The sequence below is a fragment of the Herpailurus yagouaroundi genome, unplaced genomic scaffold, assembly GCF_014898765.1.
Source record: "Herpailurus yagouaroundi ecotype Mexico unplaced genomic scaffold, PumYag 100, whole genome shotgun sequence".
In the NCBI taxonomy this organism is placed as follows: Eukaryota; Metazoa; Chordata; class Mammalia; order Carnivora; family Felidae; genus Herpailurus; species Herpailurus yagouaroundi.
Genome location: NW_024412391.1, coordinates 71,980,702 through 72,005,125, shown reverse-complemented (window position 1 = coordinate 72,005,125; position 24,424 = coordinate 71,980,702). Strand labels below are relative to the sequence as shown.

General features: G+C 37.1%; 1 protein-coding gene across 4 annotated transcripts in view; it reads right to left on the bottom strand.

The window, feature by feature from the left end:
• The window catches only part of SEMA3D (semaphorin 3D), a 201,058-nt gene that overhangs the window by 43,529 nt on the left and 133,105 nt on the right, over positions 1 to 24,424 (bottom strand). For all 4 annotated transcript variants that reach the window (XM_040472791.1, XM_040472790.1, XM_040472789.1 and 1 more), the window contains exons 8-10: positions 16,374 to 16,516; positions 3,264 to 3,378; positions 1,938 to 2,007 (exon numbers count right to left, since the gene is read on the bottom strand). In XM_040472791.1, the coding sequence (XP_040328725.1) occupies positions 1,938 to 2,007; positions 3,264 to 3,378; positions 16,374 to 16,516 (328 nt within the window). The remainder of the gene's footprint in view (positions 1 to 1,937; positions 2,008 to 3,263; positions 3,379 to 16,373; positions 16,517 to 24,424) is intronic.

Below are 24,424 nucleotides of genomic sequence, written 5' to 3'. Positions count from 1 at the left end.
ACTAGCTGCTAAGAAAGAAGGTGACGCCCCCATAAAATCACATCATCCGCCTAGGATATCCTAAAGGAATGATGGTGCATCATGCTTTGTGGTATTGCTATTGTTGCAGATTCACTACATCTTCTGATTGGATAAAAGATGTGCCATGCATCCCAACGTTACCTCAGTCCTCAGGGCGCCATTCAAAATAGAATAATAAAGTACACCAAGCACAAAGAGTGGACTTGTAACTTCACACTCTGGGTGGGCAGAAACTTGGTAGGAGAAAAAAGATAACTATCTCGGAGCTGTATTTCCCTGGCACATATCGATGCCTTGTGTGTGGAAAACACAGTGACTTCAAAGACAGTTCTGTGAATGGAAAGATGCCAAGAGAACCAGGGCTGAGATACTTAACTTGAGTGACTCCAGACACTTACTTGCTCTTCCTGCATCTTTTTAGTTCAGATATAAATGAGCAGAAAAATGGGAGTCCAAATGCCAGTTTGTTAGGGTATCTTCTTTATTTTCATTTGAAATATTCACATTCTGTATCGTATAATTAGCCAAAGAGCACTTTGTGTTCTGACATATGATGAACACTATTGGTATAAGGCAAACTAAGTGAAGGCAATTTTCACAGAAAAGAAATGATAATGTGCCTACAAACTATTTTAATAATTTTTTTTCAAAAGGAGGCAGTAGGCCCATTTCTCTATTACCAACACCACCAATACTTCCAATACTAATATCTATATAAATATTCATAGCAGAGCTGCGGAAAAAGTAAAAAAGTAGTTCAAAGAAGGTATTGCAGTCAGCAATATATAACAGGAATATTGTAAAAGGCGTACCAGGGTCAAAGGTAAGGTACTGAATTAAACAAAATTAAATTCAAATAAAATTATGTAAGGTCCCTATATTTTTTGAGAAAGATTCAGAGGTGCTAGGGCAAGTTTTAAGGAAGGAAGTCACAGAGTCTCAGAGACAGGTGCAGGATAGTATTATATAGAAAGAAGACAAAAACACAGGGGTGGAAATTAAGAAAACACCTTTAGTTCTAGTGCCATCTTTACTACTAACTGGCTCGTCTTCTTTGGGCAAAGTCATACGAACTTCCTTTGTTTAAGCTAGAGGAGCAATAATGATATGGTGATAACAGCCAAACTCCCAGCTTTGTAGGGTGATGGGGAAGCGCACGTAAGATAGTATGGGAGGACATTTCAGAAGTCCCGTCTCGTGATTTCAGCCAAACCAATGACTAAGACATGTATTTCTTTTTTTTTTTTTTTTTTAATTTTTTTTTTCACATTTTATTTATTTTTGGGACAGAGAGAGACAGAGCATGAACGGGGGAGGAGCAGAGAGAGAGGGAGACACAGAATCGGAAACAGGCTCCAGGCTCTGAGCCATCAGCCCAGAGCCCGACGCGGGGCTCGAACTCACGGACTGCGAGATCGCGACCTGGCTGAAGTCGGACGCTTAACCGACTGCGCCACCCAGGCGCCCCGACATGTATTTCTTTAATACTACTTCTACATCATGCAGCTTGACCTATTTACTATGGTTAGTATATGCACACTCCTTTGTACCCAGTAACTTTCGTCTGGGAATTTAGCTCACGGATATACTTGCTCATACAGAGAACAACATGTATACAAGCTTAGTCAGTGAAGCATTATGCGTACCACCAAAGCACTAGAAATAATGGAAACGTCTATGTATAAGAAACAGGCTAAATAAATTGTGGTGGTTGATATAGGAATACTCTGCTGGAAGAAAAAGAACCAAGAGACATTTTATGTATATTAAGAGATTTCTAAGAAACACTAAGTGAAAAAATAAAATGAAAAATGGGGTATTTTTTCTCACACAAAAGGGACAAAAAAACCATACAACTATGTTTTCTTACATATACATAACAATTCTATAGAATTACAAGCAGTTTTTGAACTTACCTGGTTGTGGTGAAGACTCCATATACTACAGGATTTCTTTCATCTCTTGTGGGGAGTAAGTAAATATCCTCTATTAATGGGAAGAAATAACGATTCATTATATTTTTATATTTCAGTATTACATGTTTGCTTTTTCTTTCAGCATACAGTATTCCTGAGACTCTGCAGTATATAAAATACTGTAAAATAACAGTGAAAGTCATTACATTATGACAAGAAATTAAAGGTTAAAGACTGGTTTTCTCACTAGCTATGTGACACTGAACTGGATATCTAACCTCTTAGATGTTTACTTCAATCACCCATAGATGGGATGATTTGCTTGATAATCTCCATGACTATTTCCAATCAGAAGTATGTGATTTCATACAGAATAAAAATTAAAAACCTAGGTTATTTTTACCCTCCAATGTAAAAAAAAAAAAAATCTTGTCCTGTAACGGTGTCAGCTTACTAGTAATTTAATTATCTATTTGCTAACAATATAAAAATGGCTACACAAGTTAATTACTTGTGCAACATTACTTATGTAACAACTTGCTCAGCATTTTCTAATCACTTGCACAGTATTGATACCAAAATATGTGTAAATAATATCCTTCAGAAGATTTTTTAGGGTGTGAGCATACTTATATACACCATGAAAGATCAGCCATGAATATTCAAACAACACCAACAAAATATATATATATATACTTATATCTATATATATATATATATATGTATATATACTTTATATGTTGTATGATAAAATCATTCAATGACAAAATCATTTTTACACTGCATGGCAAAAACAAGTTTAAAAGATAAGATTTGATGATGCTAACTTTATATATAACTGAAAACATCCCTTCTAGAATTAGCTTTGAGGCGAGTAAAGAAGGGAAATGAAAGAGAATAATCCGTCTAACACTTTTCTCAGTATTCTTTTTCTTAACAAGTGAGAGGGAGCGAGTTCTCCCCATCTCCTGTGCTCTCCAGCAGAGGGCACCCGCAGAATAAAGAACCCAAGTTCTTGCTACCTATAGACTGCTGCTCCTTCCAAAGTAAAACGCCACATGGAGAATGGATGGATTCTATAGAACCATTGCTAGTAGCTTTGTGTCTCTTGCTGCGGCTTTGTTTCCTTCATAACTTTGAGAACGCTTACGAAAAGGGGAATTGCTTCATCACAATATGCTCTGAGACCTAGAACACCTCCATGTTCTTTGTGTGTATGAATTTAGTAATGACACTCCTGCCAGCTGTCCTGGGCTGAAGTAAAATAAATGCTGAATTTATTAGGCAGTAAGACATTTTCAAGAAAAAAAGGAGGATGTGACTTACGTAGCTCATCAAAATGAGTATCGGCCCCATCATTTCCAGGAATTGAGCAAATCAATCTGGCTTTAAGAAAAGTTGTCCATTTGTTTATCAGGCTGCGCTGTCCGCCAACATCATTCTGGAAAAAAAAGAAAAGGAAAATAATAGAGATACAGATTTAGTTAATGTCTTTGTTCACAAAGACAAGGAGCCTACATATTTAGGGCCTTGAACTTTGAAACAAGGGAAAAGGCAGTTTTGTCTCTTAGTATTACATGTTCGTCTCATGGTTAAATGAATATAATTCAGCTCTCCTGGATGGGTAGAGGCTGGCAAGGCAATCTAGTAAATAAGTGAGACCTGGAATCAAATCTCACCTCTGTCAACGGTTGCCCCATGGCCTACAAAAGGCTATGTAATTCTCCAAGTCTCCACTGAACAAATACGATTAATGCCTTGAAATTGGTTATTCTGATGATTAAATGGAAAAATTTGTGTACAATGCTTAGTAAAGGGCCAGACAACTTGTGTTCAATAAATACTAGAACTGACTTGTATATTACACATATGAGTAAGATCATTATGATCTTTAGAACTAGGCCTTGGTGTAGACTTTCAAAAGTCTTTTGGTGCCCTACTAATTAAACAGTAAGGCAACACAAACATACATATAAAACCAATCTTGTTTTAAATGCTAACTGATGTATTTCCATACTTTTTTTTTACTCTGAAGTATTTCATTAAAAATGTTCTTTAGACACTTACTAAACATAAGCATTTAAATCAATTCAATAAAATAAATAGGGCAATGCAATTCAACAATTCACCATTAAAACATCCATTTCTTATTTTTAATTTAATACGTCCCTAAATATGAATACAAAATTAATACAATTGGTACTTGACTAGATCTGCTAAGTTTACAATAAGTAAGATGAGAGTGTTTCATGAAATAAATATATTAAGTACTTAAACTCAACTTTAAAAAATGACTTTCACAGCCATGATTTCCATTAATGCACTTACATTTAAATGTAAATTATATAAACATTCTTATCCTGCATGCAATCTATGTCTTACAAATTTAATACAAAGTTCACTGTCAAATACTAACTCTGAATATTTAGGAACTGTATTCCCTCTGCTTCGTTATCTCTGAAAATTAAATGCAATTTATAAAAAAAAGTATCTTAATGACTACTCCAAACAGGAGAATTCAAAGTCACAGAAATAGTTGCTATTATTGAAGAAAGGGGGAAGAAGAAAGGAAAGGGGAAGGAAGACAGAGATCCCTTTGAGTGCTAACTTGGGTGATGCGGAAATCCAAATTCCATGTGATATAATCTTAGTAACAGAGCAAATCTCAGAAGTCTACAGAACTGTGGGAGAGCTGCGAAGGCAATGAGGTCCCTGAGACCACAGACCGTAACTATCCTTATAGCCTCAGCACCTAACACCAGAGGCACACTGGGACACCCAGAGTGAATGAATCCCACTTTATAACCCTCTCTGCTACACAACTGAATACTTTTCAGAAATAGCTCTGTATAAACGAGTGATAATTTTTACTTCCTTGATTTGTTCTTTAGGCTTACAACGATGTAAAAAAAAAATGAAATTTAAAGACACTGAAATTCAAGAAAATATTTCATATAAGAACTAAAATTTTGCACTTGAACAAAAATTGCACCTCGCAGTTTGCACTATGTCTCGCTGTTTTAAATTTTAAATGATCCAAATCAATGTGCACTTAGTCTTGGAACGCATGTGTAACTGAGTTCACGTGTGTGCTGACAGATACATTATATAAACTCAGTGATAACTACGGTGATTGTTTGGAAACTGGACCAACAAAAGACCTTCCTGGCAGTTGTATTTTGACACTGATACTGTTTAGAATTGCTGACACATGGTGATAATACAAAGCAAAAGAACATTAAGTTGATTTCCTCATAATTTTTCATTCTTTCCAGAAAACGCACTCCCTATTCCTTTCATCCTACATCACTGCACATATGTCACTAATATCCTGCTTATCAGGTGTTTAATAAGAGCATGTTCAATTATTAGTGAGAAACAAAAAATACTAGATAAAATTGATGCCCTTAGAAAGTGCCCTTAGAAAGTATAGATAAATGCCATAGAATTTAATTCTCCTCTGAAAGGTCTCTGTAGTATAAAAAAAAAAAAAAAAAAAAAAAAAAAAATGAGTACAGGCCTCACTGAAGAGTTAAATTCGATATTGTTCTTAAAATGATAAGTGGGATCAGAGATTGGTTCAGGAAATATTCTTGGTGCTAGAAAAGAGGGGGAAAGGACAACAGGTGGGAGACTTCAGAACATGCATGGATCAGAGCGACTGGGTGGCTCAGTCAGTTGAGCGTCCAACTTCGGCTCAGGTCATGAATTCATGGCTCCTGAGTTCAAGCCCCGCATCGGGCTCTGGGCTCTGTGCTGACAGCTCAGAGCCTGGCGCCTGCTTCGGATTCTGTGTCTCCCTCTCCTTCTGACCCTCCCCTCCTCCCCCCCCTCCCCCCCCATCCCCCGGTTACACTCTGTCTCTTTCTCTCTCTGTCTCTCGAGAATAAGTAAACATTAAAAAAAAAAAAAAAAAAAAGGCACACATAGGGAGAACCAGGACAAATTTGGTTTAGGCAAATACTGGGATAAATTCAAATAGTGGAAGAGAATGTTATAAAAGGATACTGGAGTACATTCAAGGAAAGCTTTAATACCAGGCCAAAGTATTTATGTCATTTAGTAATATGTTATTTAGTATTGAGAGTTACTACAAGGAAGTGAAAGAAAATTAATACCTAATACATTTTATATAAGAAACATCTAGATACAAACATGTCTATAATTGCTTTTGAATTTATGTTTTGTATATGGTGCTTCTATTGTTGAAGTATCATTGTGCAAGAACAAACATAACCAATATTTCAGATGGCTATTGGATGATTAACGATGGCTACAGATGTGAAGGCAGATTTATCTAGACACGGCCTTTATTTTTACCGCTAACATCCTCAGATCATTTCATAAATATAAATCCAGATGTTAATATGAATAGGAAAAACCCCTGGTGCTTCCTTTTATTAAGGATGAATTTTGTGTTAATGTTTCATAGGATCTCAGCGAGAAATGCTACCTGGAATTATTTGGGAAAAAAAAGATTTTATAAAAAATTTAAAAATAGGGGTGCCTGGGTGGCTCAGTTCGGCAAGCGTCCGACTTTGACTCAGGTCATGATCTCACGGTTCCTGAGTTCCGGCCCCAGATCTCACAATAGGCTTTGCACCCACAGCGCGGAGGCTGCTCCCGACTCCCTATCTTCCTCTCTCTGTGCCCCTCCCCTATCAGTACAAACACACACACTCTCCCTCTCAAAAATAAATATTAGAATACATTTTTAAAAATTAAAAATAAAAAGTAAGATATCTCATCTTTCTCATCAACCTTGATTTATCTATTTTTACATTCACATATGTTCTGTCTTCATATAGTCTTATTGTAGCAGACTCCTCCTTGTACTAAGCTCTAAGTGAAAATCTTTCCATTTTAATGTATTCTTTTTACATATTTATAATTTGTAAAATTTTTCATTGCCTATATTTGCAATTTTGAGTCAGCTATAAATACTAAAAACAGTGCTGATTCATAATATTAGCTATCATGAATTTAATGCTAAGGACTCTGGTTTACTGCTTTCCCCTGGCATAGCATAGTTGCTCAAATTATTTTGTTAAATGAATAAACAGATATATCAAATATTTGCTCCACAACATTCCTTTAACAGGTGTATACATCACTACTTCATCATAAAAATCAGCAATCACATTCCCTTTTAAGCATTTTATTAGATAAAAATAGCAATAAATGCCTATTTGCAAAGTGTCCCCCTCTCTCTCCTTGCAATTATCACCCATGTTTAAGACAAACTATGAAAAAATTCTAATTATTCTACTAGGCTCAAATTTGTTGGACAGGAAAGGAACTTACACTGTGGCCTGCATATATATTTTTTTTAACCTGACAAATGGAAATTGCAATCCTTTGAACAAAAGAATCTTTAAATGTGCTTGCCTATCTGTCTAGCAGCCTTTCCATGGTCCCTCAAGGAATAAAAAGATAAAAAACAAACAAACAAAAAAAATCCAGGTCAAAGATGAAAGCCACCTGCTGTCAGCAGGGAAACAAGTATAATTTCTGGGATAATAGTTCTCAGGAATGGATCATAAGCATTTAATGACTGAATAGTAACTCTTACAGACATCCAGAAGCATGACCTGGGATGGCAAAGTTCAATTCACGAGGGGTTGTATTTCTCCTGTAGGGAAGTGTCAATTGACTGACTGTTGACCAGCTCTCAGTGCCTGGATTTGTTTGCAAATCCACCAAATCCCCCCCCTGAGAACCTTAAGCACAGAAGAGGGCTGAAAGGGAGGTAACCACTTTTGTACTAAATTTTCACCTCCTTGCTTATTTCTGTGAAGTTCTAAAGAACACAGCCATCTCACTAACACAATAGATTTATTATTGAGATGTCAGAATCAGCAGCTTTTAGTCACCAGTCACTTCTGTGTCTCCACTCTATCACAGCTTCTTTGCAGTCAGATTGCCAAAAGCCTTGACATTCTCTAAACAAAGATGCAGATGAAAGTAACAAAGAAATTAAATGTAAACAAGCCAGACCACATGGTGGTGAATGCAGAGGGTGCCTATTTTCTTACTCTCTGTGGCTTCTTATATGTTTGCGATATTTCTTAAGTGTAAAGGGATTAATGAAAACAGAAAAGACACAAGATGAAACAAAACACAATTTGCAATCTTTCAGCGGCTATAAAATAAACTATCTCTGAGTCAGGTGATGGCTGCATATTATGAAATACTATGATCTTCTAATCATAGGCTGCTAATGGGTAGATCAGCCAGAAGGCAGGTTAATGGTGACTCCATTCTGCTTCTACTGTCCCAGCAGACTCCAGTCCTTATAAATCTTGCATAGACATGTGGAGTAGCTACAAACTGTCACACATGAACTTTTATTGAGTGTGTCTTTTGACCTTTGGGTCACTATGCTGGCTTCATCTGCTAAACACGATTTTATCTGTATACATCATCCTCTTTGAGGATCTCTTCACACTTTATAAATATGGTCACTCCCACCTATATCTTGGGAAACAGAAGCTCTTGGACCAAGTAAGAATCAGTTTTCGGCTCCTATGCTCTTGAATCCTAAAGATTTTAGTAATCAATGAAATCTCCAAGATATTTGGGAACATGTTGTATTCTATTAAAATATGGATTAGCATTCAGAAATTTGTAGCCATGTTAATGAATTCAAGTTGAAAGTCACTTGTCTTTTCAAATCAACAAACACTGAAGAATAACAACTCTTAATCACTTAAAGAAGAAAAAGAAAAAAATCAAGGGTTTGATGCTGGAGTCGGAGTTCGTAAATTCTTCTTTGCTTAAAATTAGTTCTTTTGCTTAATGCTCTTCTGCACCTTTGTGCCAGCAGGAGGGTGGGAATTCCTGAAACACTTGCAAAGCTATCATCCATGCATCTTTTGTGCACACTTCTCCCCAGTTCTAGCCATTAATGACATTTAATCTCAGAGATTTAAGCTTCAGTTAATACTACCTCCTTTCTTTTGAAGTGCAATCTAAATACCACAATATTGTGAATCCATAAACATGTTTTTCCATAACTGAAACTGCCACACTGAGGTCAACACACAGGCTTGCAATTGACCCTTTTTACACATTCAAGAAGATAAGGGCAAGTTAATACTTTCATGTTTTCAGTGTAATGCCTGTTGTATTTTAATACATCATTCATATTCTTTATCTGATATGTCATTTATGATAACAGCTGTCCCTTGCAGGTCTCAAACAGCCTTGTGTTGAGATATGCCTCCGAATCGCCTGAAGACCCATCACCCCCGGAAGTCCTGGAGATAGGACCACAGCAACTGACATTGCAGAGCAATTGTCCAATGTACTTTGCCCTGTGCTGCCTCAGTCTTCACACAGTTATTTCTAGGGACGAGCTTTATTCGTAAACTTAATACAGATGGTCTGTATGGGGCTGTGTAAGTAAATGATAATGATAAGGATATTCCAAACACAGAATGGCCCAGTTAGAAGCTGGAAACTATGATCGTGATGTGATAGAAACAAAAAGTGAAACCTGGAATAAGAGCCCAGGAGCCTCTCAAGGAAAGCATGTCATATATACTAAAATACAATATTATACTGAGAGCAAGAGTTTAAATGAGGACATTATACAATAAGTAAACTAATGCAAGACGGTGAAGTTATGCAGACCAAATCAAATGAGAGAATTGTACTGTTTTGCTTTCTTTTTCAGCCCTCATCTTCTTTTGCAATGTCTTATAACTACGTTTCATGTAACTGTTTTGTTGAGATGCAAAAAAAATAATAGTAATACATTTATGGCCACGAAGAAAAAAAGGCAAAATAAGAAAATAAGGAACCTTTGGGGCACCTGGGTGGCTCAGCCAGTTGAACATCTGACTTTGGCTCAGGGCACGATCTCACGGTTCATGAGTTCGAGCCCTGTGTCGGGCTCTCTGCTGTCAGCACTGAGCCTGCTTCAGATCCTGTCTTCCTCCACTCTCTGCCCCTCCCCTGCTCTCTCTCAAAAATAAATAGACATAAAAAAAGAAGGAAGATTTTAGTTCATCTACAAATAATCTTGAAACCCCTTCGTAGTAAAAGAAACAAAACTGTAGAAACTCAAACATCTCAGACAAAGGGGAGAGGAGAAGAAAGAAGAAACAAAAAATCTTGTATGGCAGGTATTAAGCACAGTGATTTTTAAGAGATCCATTCTGAAGAGGCTTTCAAGGCACCAATACATTCTTTTTTTCTAAAAAGGATTCTAGTGTTTAAAGATGACTGTTTTTGATTTGCCATTGGAGAATCAAAATGGAGAACATGTTTTTCTAACTACTTCAAAAATTTGTAAACATTATTAGAAATGCAAGACTTGGGTAAGACACTATGCTAAAAAATTCAGTTTCTAAGATTTAACAGGTTAAAATTAGGTAAATCAACGCATGGTAAGCAGTTCCCTCCCTCCCCCCAGGTAAGATCAGAGCTCATTAAATTAAAAAAAAAAAAAAAAGCTACAAGGCAACAGTATAAATCCTTGCCTAGGAATTCCTGACAGGAAAACAGATGGAAGTGAAGCAAAAGCACATCTGTAACTCGTGGCTCTAAATCTCTCATTCAGGTTGTAAGTGACACGTTGAAAGTAAGCAAAAAAAACCCACAACTCGGTGGAGATCAATAAATATGGAAAGTGTCATCGGCCTCAAAACACAAATCTTCAAAGGCAGTAATTGTCCAAATAGGACCATATATCAAGGTAGACAATGCAAGTGGAATCGAAGCAAAGGGCTATTAATTAGACCCCCAGGCAAGTTATGTGAAAGGACCATCCAAACTGAATTCCTGGCAAGGACAAAAGGAAATACTGCAGAACAAAAAATGAGAACGGGCCTAACCTAGAGCTGGAATCCAGAGTGGGCTAGCTAATGGACAATGCTTCCAAAAAATGAACAGAATTCAAAAATAATGTGAAACAGGCTTGAGGCAAAAAGCTGCAAGCCAGACTCACTGAGGTGACGGGTATTTCCACACTGTAGCTTATAGGGTGGGTCTTGAAGGGACACACACACACATGTGCGTGGTAATAAACATACAGACATAAATAACAGTTTCTGAAAGGACTATTCAGAGGGTTTATTGCATGATGTTTCACCTGTTCTTTCGGTCAGCGTTTATAACCTCCCCATGAAGATCTGTGTAATTTACCATTTATGAGAGCAGCCTGGGGTGTAAAGTGCACCATTTGGTGCTTGAACATATTGACTATACAACAAAATCAAAGAAATATAGACTCTGGCGAGGCTTTAGAAATCATCTAGGCTAAGCACTGTATTTTAAATATGAGAAAGTGCAATAGGTAGAGATATCCCACTGAAAAATAATTCATTACTAAATGTGTTCTGCCATGTAAACTGATAACATACACAACAGACTGAGTTGGAAAGATATTCTTTAGAGGAAGGTACTTATTCTCCTGAGGCTCTCATTGATCCACACTGTCCTACGAAATGATACTTTAATTCAGCTTCTTCACTATTTAGTGTCTCTCCCTTTTCGCACCTCTTGTCTAAAATTTGCATTGGTCATACTGCTCACACACAAAAAAACTGTTCACAAAATTATCACCAGGCATGTCTCCAAATTCTTTTGACTATATCCGGAAATAAGATCCACCTTCCAGGTACAAATATTGCTAAAAAAGAAGGCAAAATAAGAACGGGGATTTCAAACATCAAAACTAATAAAATATCATCTCTTCCCATTAATCTTCAGTAACCTGCCTCTAACCACCACCTGGACCTACTACACACACACTGCCACTACCACTCTTCCACTCCCAATGACAGTTAGTTGATCTGGCTCCAAACGTGAGACTGTGTATGCATGATGTGTGCATGTGTGTATATGTGATTTTTGACACTTAACCCGCTGTAGTATGACAAGGAACCTACTTTATTCATATGTCAATCTTTTATGTTGTTGATGGCTCGAAAATAGAGATGTATCCAAGTCCCTCTTGTTTTCCAGTTCCTTCCTCAGTATATGCCTCATCCAAATTCATATGATTTCATCTAAGTCTTTCATTTGCTTGGTAACATAGTCACAGAAGAGATGGGGACCCTGATTTTCTCCGTTAAGAAGCTGAGCTCGGAAGAAGTAGAGTGGAAATGGAAGCCTAGATCTGCTTTCGTAGCGAATATCCATATCATTCGAGCAAAAGTTATTGATGATATCCTGATGCCAAATGTAATACCTGATTTTCAATTGCAATGTTACCTGACCTCCTTTTGGTGTGTGACATCACTGACAACTGCTTTCTTCTCGAGACAGCTTTCGTATCTGATTTGTGACACCACTACCATCCAGTTCTCCCCCCAACTATCAAGCTATTTCTTCTCAATTGTCTTTGTGGTCATTTTCCTCTGTTTTTTCTTAAATATCATTGTTGCTTGGGATTCTATCCTTGCTCTTTGATCTTTTACTACATATTTTCTTGGGCAATTGTACATACTTCCATGACTTCAAGAACCACCAATATATTGGTGATTTCCAAATTCATGATTCCAGACACTACTGAGCCTCAGGTTCATACTTTCAACTGGCTGCTGTGGCAGCATATCCCAGAGCCAGGCCAAGTTCAACATGTCCAACTATAAAATCTATGCCCTTAACACCATTTTTGGTGGGTTTTTTTTTTTTTTTGTATCAAAAATCAGAAGACACTCTTTATGAATTTTCCTAATCTCTGCCTTACCTTCTGGAAATCACGATTACTAAGAATATAGGAGTCCCTGTCTATGGGCAAGTATCAAAGTCTCTGGGACAGGAGTAAGGAAGAATTAAAGCGTATCCAGTGACGGACTCTTGATTTTCCCTCAGGTCAAAACCTAGTAGTTTGTGAGTTCTTTGAGCCCCATATCGGCTCTGCAGTAACAGTGCAGAGCCTGCTTGGGATTGTCTCTCTCTCCCTCTCTCTCTCTGTGTCTCTCACTCAAAATAAATAAATCGACTTAAAAAACAAAAACAGAAACAAAAAAACAAAAGCATCGAGGATCCAATAGGACGGGAGCTTGTCGCGACTTTTCATGTACATCATGGGGTCAGTATTTGTAGTCTCAGTCAGTCCTAACCACAAACAGGGAAGATAAGACTTCTCCAGACTATGCAAATTTCAAGTATGTTCTAAAGGAAAAAGAATCACTAGTCTGTTAATTTGCCATTTACTCGTTATGCTCCCGTCACAGCAGAGCTCTCTCAATTGCTTAAATGCTTTTTTCCCACCTCTGAGATTTCACAAGTGTTTTCCTTCTGCCTGGCGCATTCTTCCCTAGCCCTGTCATCTCTGCCCTGGAGCGTCCTCATCATTTTCAATACCCTGGATCAAAAGTTACTTTCTCAGAGGAACCTCCCATAGCCAATCGAAAACCCACCCTTGTTTCCTAACCACACCCTGTGATTTTTTTTTTCCCCCAGTTTGGCAGCTACCACATTTGCCAATTCTATATATTAATCTGTGTGTTTTCTTATTTAATGCATATATCATTACTATTACCATTACCCGGTTGCAAGCTCAGCGAATACAAATACCAATCTCTTTTCTTTTTATTCTCTATAAAACTGTTTATTTAGCACAATGTTGTGTAAAATGTGTTAAGTAAAGGAATACTTTGATGGTCCCACATCACTAAAAAGTTTTATAAACTCAGTAAAGTGTACACAGTTCACTCTTAATTCTATCTAACATGATCTCTGCCTTCTTGGATCTTTGCTTATATCTATTGAAGTCAATTTTGTTCCGCAGCATAGACATACATTTGTGACCATTTCTTGAAAATTGAATGACAATATCACAATAACCCCATGGGGGTAAAAAAAAAAAAAAAAATGAACTAACAGAGAGGAATAATATGTTCTGAAAAATGTCAGAGGAACATTTTTATGTGAAAATTATACGTAACAGTAACAGTGATGATGCTGAACAGTTTTTTAAATTAAACTTATCATAGTTTTTGCTACTGTTTTGACATAACACATTTAAAAAAAAAGATTTCAGGTCATTTTTAATCTTGTCAGTGAAATCTCCACTTAGAAGTGCTCACTGTTTGATACACGTTAATCCTAAATTATTAAGTAAAGTTAAAAACACAGCAGGGCGTGCTGAATTTAGAAATTTTAAAGGTGCATGTAGAACCAAATATTGTCAACATTTGACTAATAGATCATACGTGTAGTGGGAAATTCTGAAGATGAAACTAACTAGAAATAATGATTGAGTAAACAGACTAATGTAAGAAGGACTTTCATTACATCTTTTTTTTTCTTTAAAGTAAATTCATCCATCACATGTCCTTATTTGATCTCACAATTTGTTAGCTTTTTATCCAAACACAATGGCATGACAAAATCTTGCTGTGTGGCCTTAGAGTTTTTTCTGGTGGGAAGATTCCTGCGCTACAATTCTCTCTGCCTTTTCACTTCTTTAGGAGTTTGTTCATAATTAAAACTAAATATCCCTGGGCCAATACTTCATGTTTACATCACATTTTTAATATAAAAATTTATAAGTGGGGCAACTAAATTTTTCCCCCTCTAATGTAACTTTCAACAATACTAGGGTGAAAAGAGTACTTTGTAAAGAATTAATTGCTATCGAATGGATTAGACCTATTAAGAAATAAGTATTGAACTCGCCCACAAAACATTCACTTGTTATATGCGTTCATCAGAAACTAACTTGTAAATCTTTTATGACATATTTAATGTAGCCATTTATATAAATGATGTCAATCCACAGTACAGCTTTTCAGAGTTGGGAGACTGTTGTTTTAAAGCATGCTTCAGTACATTAACACACTACGACTACTCCAAGCAATGGCTATTCAGCGCTAGGCAAGAGGCTTCAAGAGAAATTACTGTGAATTCTTGGACTCGGAAAGAATGAGGATGCTTTTTAGAGAACTCTGTCCCCTGGGGGTGAAGGGATCAGTGGGAGACAGCATCCCTGGCCAGGACACTAGGTAAAGAATGATGTGTGCTCATGAGCTGGCCTCATTCAAAAGCCATGTTTTCATTAGCACTTTAAGTGCAGTGATGGTTTGTATTTCTGTCCCTGGACGTGCTCAAAAGCCCGAGGGTACAGATTGGGACAAAAAAGGGATAGGCTCACATGGAAGAAAATGAAAAGTTTGGACAAGACCAAAAAAAGCTTCCTACTGAGAGTATTTATTAACTTAACAGCTCTTCTTCTTAATAACGGAGTTTACACTGAAGGTGTCTGGCTATGAAAGAAAAGTTATTTCAGTGAAGACAAATCCAACAACAAAATAATATATTGAAGTCAAAAGTATGATTCCAGTAGCATTATTATTCTATAAAGATTATATTCGCTCAAAAGAGAACCTTAAAGGAACAAAATGGAAGCATGTCATAGAATTCTGTTTTCCTATAAATTACATAAAATGGCAATCTTAAAAACTAACCGCAGTATTCTTCAAAACAAATGTTTTGCATTTCGGTTTATTTGTCCCCGTCGCCCCACCCCCCTTATCCCATGTATTCTCAAAACCTAATCTAGATGAGTGCTCCAGAAAATATTTACTATATATTTATAAATATATAATGTATGTATATTATATTTGTATTATATATATATAATATATATAATTATATATAAATATATAATTTACTATATATTTATAAATATATAAATATATATATTTACTAACCATAGTTTCAACTTATTTGATCCTTAGAAAGATGCATAATTTTACATGTGTGATGTGTTTTCATAAAAAATACCAGATCTGATTCTGTTAGTGTTCCACTTACTCCAGTGATGATGTTACTTTCAATTTCAAAATCAAATCTAATGTATAAAAGCATCTTAATTTCCCTGGGTCAGGACAATGCATGATCTTGCTGGGAACAGTGAAAACTGGTGAGGGGGTAACCTGTCAATATAAGGAGCAAACTGCCAAGTATCTAACTCAAACCTGGATAACAGTTCACACTGGACGAAAACAAAACCAACAATGAAACAGAGCTCTAATATTAGAAAAAATTTAATCTCTTTTTTTTTCCTTTTTCGTTTTGGATGTTAAAAATTATATATGTAAGGGGAGCCTGGGTGGCTCAGACAGTTAAGTGTCTGACTCGTGATTTCAGCTCAGGTAACAATCACGGTCGGTTATGGGTTGAAGCCCTGTGTCGGGCTCCCCCTGGGCGTGGTACCTGCTTAAGATTCTGTCTCTCTCTCTCTCTCTCTCTCTCTCTCTCTCTCTCTCTCTCTGCCTCTACCGTGCTCGTGTTCTCTCTCTCTCTCACTCACTCTCTTTCTGTCTCTCTCTCAAAAAAATATTATACCAGTGTGATAGTCTGAATTTATCCTACTACTTACGAATGATGGACATTAAAATACTCTTACTTCAACATTACATGATTAATTGTTCATACATATACATACATGCCTTAAGTAAGATAAATATATCTTGCCTTACAAACTCTTCCAACTCGAGAAAGGATGGTTTTATCAGAAGTAGTGCCTTCTTGCGATGATTCACGAAAGAAGAAATATATTTTATCATCATCTGGATTATAGGTGTCTGGGATAGGGAAAGTTCCAATAAATTTTGCTCCTGTTTGAAAGAAAAGAAGCTACAAATTAAAATACTGAGATAATTCAGCCAAGATAATATTGGTGTCTTTGAATGTGAAACAATTAGCAGAATAAAAAAAAAAAAAATGAACCGTGACTGCCATGTGGGAAACAAGACATCCACACAAATAAACATGACACAATATAGAAACATGTATTAGCATGCAGAGGTCTCAAGCAAGTTCTCTAGGAACTCCAGAGACCTGGTGAGAACACGACTGGCTGATATTCACCATTGTTGCAACTCAACTAAATTACTTAGAAAGTCCTTTCAAACTTTACATTTTCCTTTTATTTGATGAAGTCACTGCTTTTTTTTTTTTTTTAATTTTTTGTTTTTCAACGTTTATTTATTTTTGGGACAGAGAGAGACAGAGCATGAACGGGGGAGGGGCAGAGAGAGAGGGAGACACAGAATCGGAAACAGGCTCCAGGCTCTGAGCCATCAGCCCAGAGCCCGACGCGGGGCTCCAACTCCTGGACCGTGAGATCGTGACCTGGCTGAAGTCGGACGCTTAACTGACTGCGCCACCCAGGCGCCCCTAAAATCACAATGTACATGGGGCGCCTGGGTGGTTTGGTCAGTTGAGCATCCAATTTGGCTCAGGTCATGATGTCACAGTTTGTGAGTTCGAGCCCCACATTAGGCTCTGTGTTGACAGCTCAGAGTCTGGAGCCTGCTTCAGATTCTGCGTCTCCCTCTCTCTCTCTGTCCCTCCCCTGGTCGCACTCTGTCTCTCAACAATAAATAAATGTTAAAAAAAATTTTTTTAATCACAATGTACATAATGAAGAGCGCAGGGAAAACTATAAACACACCCCAAATTTGCTAAATTATGATGTTATTTGCTGCATTTTGTGTAATTGCTAAAGGGAAAAAAGAAATTAAAACAACTAATTAATAGTGCTTGCATTAACTCCAGTGTAGGCTCTGGAGACCGTCTTTCCAGGTTTATATTCTGTGTCTCCCCCTTACTGGGAGGGTGACCTTAAGCAAATTTTTGTCTTCTCTATGTTTCAGTTTTCTCATGCCTAATATGAGGCTACCAATCATCTATGTAGTAGGATAACTGCTATGATAACCAAGTGAATTAATATATAGGTAAAATACTTGCTATCTGGTCATGCCTCACAATAAGGGTTCAATAAATGTTATTTATTAAGATGATGTTCAGGATAATAATCGTTATTATGACCACAAAGAAGAGAATGATAGAAAATGTAGCACATCCCAATATTTGTTACAGTAATATCTAGCTGATAAAAACAAAGTACACAGTTCTAAATGCACCAGCATGGGAATATGTCCATAAAACAAGTCGAGTGAAAAAACATAATAGCAACTCAACCATTTTTGTGCTGCACCAGTGATAAGTCAATTGGGGTTACCAACTCCTTTATTACAAAGTGTTGGGCATTTTTAAGTCTTGGTTTTGTAGAACTGTGAATTAACCAGATAACAGATCTGTAATGAGGTGATACTAATTCAGAAATGGTTCTTTTGATGAAGGCAAAGTAGAGAAAGAGAATACTTATTGAGTAAGGAAGGAAGGACTTCAATTAAGTAGAAAACATGAGATGGCTGAAAGGAAGCAAAGAGCACTCGTTAGGAAGGAGAAGCAGGAAACAAGACACGACAAATCGTTTCCAACCACAACCACCACACCACCACAAAAACAAAACAAAGAATATGTGGTAGGTAAAAAAGATCAACACTGCCGTATTGTCAAGTACCCCAGGAGTACTGAGAATCATCCCCCTGCTAATGTAGAGCAATAGGTCAACAGCCCCACAAACAAGACTTCATAATAGCCTTCTTCAATAAACAAAAGTTAATGTTTGATTCCAAACAATGGGTAGTTCAGTCTTTATTGTCCCAGTCCAGCTGGGTCAACTGGGGTCTCCTATCCAGTGTCTTCTCTGCTTAAATGGGAAACCTTAAGAGGAAAAGTGAGAGGGAATTTTGTGTATTAACTTTCTCCCCTTTGTTCTTTATTATTTCCCTGTTCTTTCCCTGAAGTTTAGAACCCCAGTGGATTCTTATGCTCTTGATAATCTCATCTGGATACAGCCCTAGGTTAAGTAAAAAAATAAATTTTAGAAAACCATGTAGGGTTTTAAATTTTTAGTTTTCTAATTAACCTTAAAATAGCAAGTTTCATTAACAATCTCACGATGTTTTAATTTTTCTCTCTCCAGCCCCTCTTTTAAATTGTTGATAAATTACAAACATTTGGTTTTGAACCCCTAAGCAAAGTAAAAATTCTTTTGTAGTCACAAATTAACATTTCTAGGCGAGTGTGATGGCTCAGTGTGGATGGCTCAGCACCTGACTCTTGATTTCGGCTCAGGTCATGATCCGAGGTTTCTGGGATCAAGCCCTGCTTTTGGCTCCATGCTAAGCCTGGAGCCTGCTTAAAATATTCTCTCTCTCTCTCTCTCTCTTTCTTCTGCTCTCCCTCCTCCTCCTCCTCCTCCCACTCATCCTCCTCCTTCTTCTTCTTCTTCCTCTTCTCCTTCTTCTTCTTCTTTTTCTTCTTCTTCTTCTCTTTCCCCCCTCATCCTGCTCTCTCTCTCTCTCTCTCTCTCAAAAAAAAAAAAGTCTAATTTTTATTTAAATATATTATGTTTCCTAAAAAAAAAAAATGTGGACACAGATTTTCTTACCAATGCAGTTTAGGAGTTCAGCACATTGGTGAAAATGAGGAACATACTTAATTACTACTATACAATATTCAAGGTATTTAGAACAGGAAAAACCACTACAATCACAGAATACAAATATGAATAAAAACTGACTCTTCAAACCAATTATAAATCAGATTAGGGAAGTATTAACATATGGCTAAGATATGACCAAGGAGAAGGCCCAAGTCTTGATGTTTTCAATGATTTCCAAGGAGAATGTGACAATGAGCATAGAACTATGGGCACCCACAGACATAGACAAAGGCATTAACAATAATCTATGGAAATCTGTTGGATTTACAGATGCCTAAATGTTACCTGCCTGAATGGAAAATCTCCAAGTGTTCTGCCACGTGTATTTTACAAACAAAGAAATATAAAAATAGGAGCACTTGGGTGGCTCAGTGGGTTAAGAGTCTGACTCTGGACTTCGGCTCAGGTCATGACCTCATGGTTTGTGAGCTCAAGCTCCATGTAGGGCTCTGTGCTGTCAGTATGGAGCCTGCTTGGAATTCTCTCTCTCCATCTCTTTCTGCATCTCCCCCACTTGTGCTTGCTCTCTCTCTCTCTCAAAATGAATAAATAAACTTAAAAAAAAAAGAAATACATTGGGGTGCCTGGGTGGCTCAGTCGGTTAAGCATCCTGCTCGTGATATTAGCTCAGGTCCTGCTCTCGTGGGCCGTGAGATCAAGCCCCACATGCAGGCTCTTTTGCTCCCAGTGTGCAGCCTGCTTGGGATTCTCTCTCTATATATATATCTCTGTCCCTCCCTAGCTCTCTGTCCCTTTCAAAAATAAATAAACATTAAATAAAAAAAGAAATACAAAAATAAATAAAACATAATAGGTGATTCTTATAAGCATCCAAATTTAAGAGTCACTGAACCTAGACTAGTATTTTGCATGTGGGAAAAAGGATATAGATAGCACTCATTAACCAAAGGTCAATAATGCAGACACATGGATGGACAAGGGGAGAGAAGACCAGTGATAAATACAAATTCTTTAGTGATTAGGGCACAAAGGGGATAAAACTGAAAATATACAAAAATTATAGGAATATGATTAGCTTGTATGATCATAACAAATATTTGAACTTAAAATGGGAATTCACACTATGAATGGGGATTCATAGTCCTATAACAATTTCTAGGAATATGATTAGCTTGTTTTATCTTGAAATAGTTGAATGAACTTCAAAATGGGGATAAAGCAGAATTTATCATCGCCCTTATGTATAATCTAAGTAAAAGTTCTACATGAAGTATGTCACCCTTGTAACATTAATTAATATCCTCTCCCTATTTCATGATTGAGTTGAACTTATAATTTAAAAAATACCATGGTAGTACAAAATTTACGTAATCTTCTCTCTCTAGAGAGGAAATGAGAATTCAGTGACGTGAAACAGAAAATCATTACAGGTAAAAGGAATTCCAGTGTGAGAGAGAGAGCTGCTCAGATACTCAGAAGGGACAAGAAGTTACAGGAGCCAATTGTCAGCTCTTCACTTGTTTATGGAGTTCAGCAAAAAAAAAAAAAAAAAAAAAAAAAAAAAAAAAAAAAAAAAAAAAAATCAATCCTACAACAAAGCATAATGTAGCACATCTAAAAGGAGCACAAACAAACACGGCAGGCAATTCATATTCTCCTACTGCAGAAATACACAGAAAAGCCTGCTTTAGATACTGAAAAGCTTATTCAAGTGTTGCCAGGTGGTAGCGTTTGAAATGGTCAAAGGCAGAATGTGACATTAGTCTACATTCCAGGAATTTTATTTATGACATCAGTGCGGGCAAGCAGAGTAGCTATTTTTCCAGTTTATGTTACTTTCATCTTTCAACTAATATAGAACATAAATGATCAGTAGATCCTAGGTGGTCACAGATGAACAGTTACTTTATTCAGTGACAGCTGATTTTATTGGATTCTCTTTTAAATGCAGACTCTAAGTACTCTAAGAATATCATTTAGAGTACTGTAAGAAAATTGAATGATGGAGGTTTTTATTACATGAAATCTAATTATGAAAGAAGAGTTTGTATCAAATAGGATTCTATTGTGTGATATAAATAATAAGCATACTCATGAGTTAAAAATACACGTTTAAGGGGCGCCTGGGGGGCGCACTCAGTTGAGCATCTGACTTCGGCTAAGGTCATGATCTTACAGTTCACAGGCTCGAGCCCCGCATTGGGCTCTGTGCTGACAGCATGGAGCCTGGAGCCTGCTTCAGATTCTGTGTCGCCCTTTCACTGACCCTCCTCTGCTCTGTCTCTCAAAAATGAATAAATGGTAAAAAAAATTGTTAAATATATATGTATATGTTTCAGGAGTACAGAATTTCTTTCTTGCAGATTCAGTTGAGGTCCTGTCTTAGAACTCAGATGCTAGTACTTTGAGGAAGAAACTCCTTCCTGAGTTGAGGCCAAGTTTGAGTAAAAATAGCTATCATTTAATCAGTGTGTGACATGCACAGTTGTTGAATGAAATAATTTAAAATCATACCAACAGACACCTGGGCTTTATTATAATAGCACATTTTTCCCCTCTGGCATTTAAAAGACATGCTCTAATAGGGATAGAGTTTGAAATCATGCATTTTCACAAATGGACTCTTAGCATGACACTGAGAGACACTGCCAAATGAAAATGGCATCAACCCAGCTTGCAATACACATCTCTTTCATTTCTCCCTAGGAAGCTCTTTGCACACAGATGAGCACACACCATGATTTAACAAGTAGTGAGTTCCTTATTTTCCTTTCCTTCTTTTTGTAATATCTTCTTCCTACCACTTTTTTAAAAATGTTACCCTTTTCAGTGGAAAGAGAATTTGTAGACAACAGAACTCTCCAAGAGAAACTTCAAATGAAAACTGCCTCCACATGTGAAAAATAAAAAAAATAAAACAAAAGTTCTCCTCTACTCCAGGAAAGAAAACAAAAACATATGTATCTGAGGCATCATTGTTTGTTTTCATTTTCCCAATGGTCATACTTCTAAGCTTTATCCTAAGATTCTCACAAAAACTCAACTGTGTTTGAGGAACCACTCTGGCTTGTATCTATATTCCTATTTCCTGATAGGTTCTAAGAATAAGCTGATAAAGAAAAGTGAAAAAAAAAGAAGTGTGAAACCATCTAAGACTTCATCTAGAATTGCCCGTAATATTTCACCTTTGTAATTTTTCCTCCTCCTGGAGAGGTATTTATTCAATGGATGGATTAGTCTCTCAAAGAAGCAATCAGGATACATACTTCTTAAAGCTATTGAAACTGGATTAGGCAAAGTCCTAGAGAAATTCTGACAAGGATCCTGGGACTGGTAAGTGAAGAGGTTAGCTGATCTTGCTCTGGTTAATCCCACGCAGGACAAAGAACAAAATATGGCATTCACACAAGCATCAAGGATTTTATGGACTGCTAAAAGATTCACATCTAAAAGATTCATATTTTTTAATGGTTAATTATCTAAACAGACACTCAACTGCAAATTTCATTTAACCTTCGTATTTCCCCTAATCCAAATGTAATATCAACGTACACTTACAAGAGCGTAATCACAAACATGTAAAGAGTAGGATTTTATTTATATATTTTTTTTAATTTTTTTTTCAACGTTTATTTATTTTTGGGACAGAGAGAGACAGAGCATGAACGGGGGAGGGGTAGAGAGAGAGGGAGACACAGAATCGGAAACAGGCTCCAGGCTCCGAGCCATCAGCCCAGAGCCCAACGCGGGGCTCGAACTCACGGACCGTGAGATCATGACCTGGCTGAAGTCGGACGCTTAACCGACTGCGCCACCCAGGCGCCCCAAGAGTAGGATTTTAAACTAAAAGTGAAACTATAGAGAGCAAAATTGAATGGGAAAAAACTCTCAAACTGTCTAACCAGAAATAAACAACACAGAGATGTAATAATCCATAGAAGAAACTGATTGGGCATTGACACTGACTCCATCATTTGAAATATCAAATATCTGTCAGTTCTTTCAACCTGGCAACACATTTATGAAACCAAGCAGTGAGTTCCACATCTACATGCTATGTGAATAGTACAGAAAATTTATACTGGTGTTGCATTATTTGATTGTGGGCTAGTGCACGTAATAAATAAGTATAATTTAGACCAGCACTGTCTAATAGAAAATTCTGTGATGATGGAAATGTTTTAAATCTGTGCTGTCCAAAATGATAGCCCCTAGCCCATGTGGCTAGTGAGCGTGTGAAATGTGCCTGGTATGACTAAGGAACCAAATTTTCAATGTGTTTAATTAATTTAAGTTTACATGTGGCTAGTGTCTACTATATTAGATAGTGCAGCTTTATGTCAAGGAGTCTATATCAGTAACTGATAGGTCAAATCCAGTGTTAAGGCAGAAACAACCTTTATTCCCACAACTGCCACCAAAATGGCAGACTTGCGGTTCAGGAGATATGTACACACTATTCCTTTCAGAAGTTTGGTATTGGGATGGAAGGATGGTCTGGGGAACTAAGAGACCTGGATTCACATTCTTCAAGCTGTATTAACTTATGGAATATGAGGTTGAATAAGATCATGTCAATGACAACATTATTCCTAATAATCTTCAGAGTTCCTCTATCACTGTTTTTTGTTCCCCACACTCCGGATGATTCACTGACCTCTGTCTTTGGACCCCATGTTGACAACAACCCAGAAAATGCATGCTTCTCAGAAGGGAGAAATGCTCCTTACACAACCCAATCTTTTGCCTTAGTCTGTAAAGTACTTCCCCATTACAAGAATCTCACATAGTTTCTGTAATTTCTCCCATACTGCATCCTAGTTTCCACGGACCGAGAAGCTCCTTGGCTGAAGGGGTCTCCTGAAGCGTCGTGCTCTTCTAATTGTGACCTGACATCTGATCTGATGCTTGCACTCACCCTGACTTCACAGATTCTGCTGAGGTCTTCCACATCACTTACCTGACCACATTTTCTCTATCTTCTCTAGTGCCTACAACCAAACCCACATTCTCAGTTTGCTATTGCATAACATGACATGCAAACATGAACCCTGTCTGTAAATGAGGCTCCAAGAGCACAGGACGTGCAGTCAAAAGAGCAGAATTTGGTTGGATCACATAATGCATTATAAAATATATATTTAAAAAATGTGTCTAGAGCAAGAGAGACATCCCTGAGTTTTAATCTCATATCTACTAGGTACCT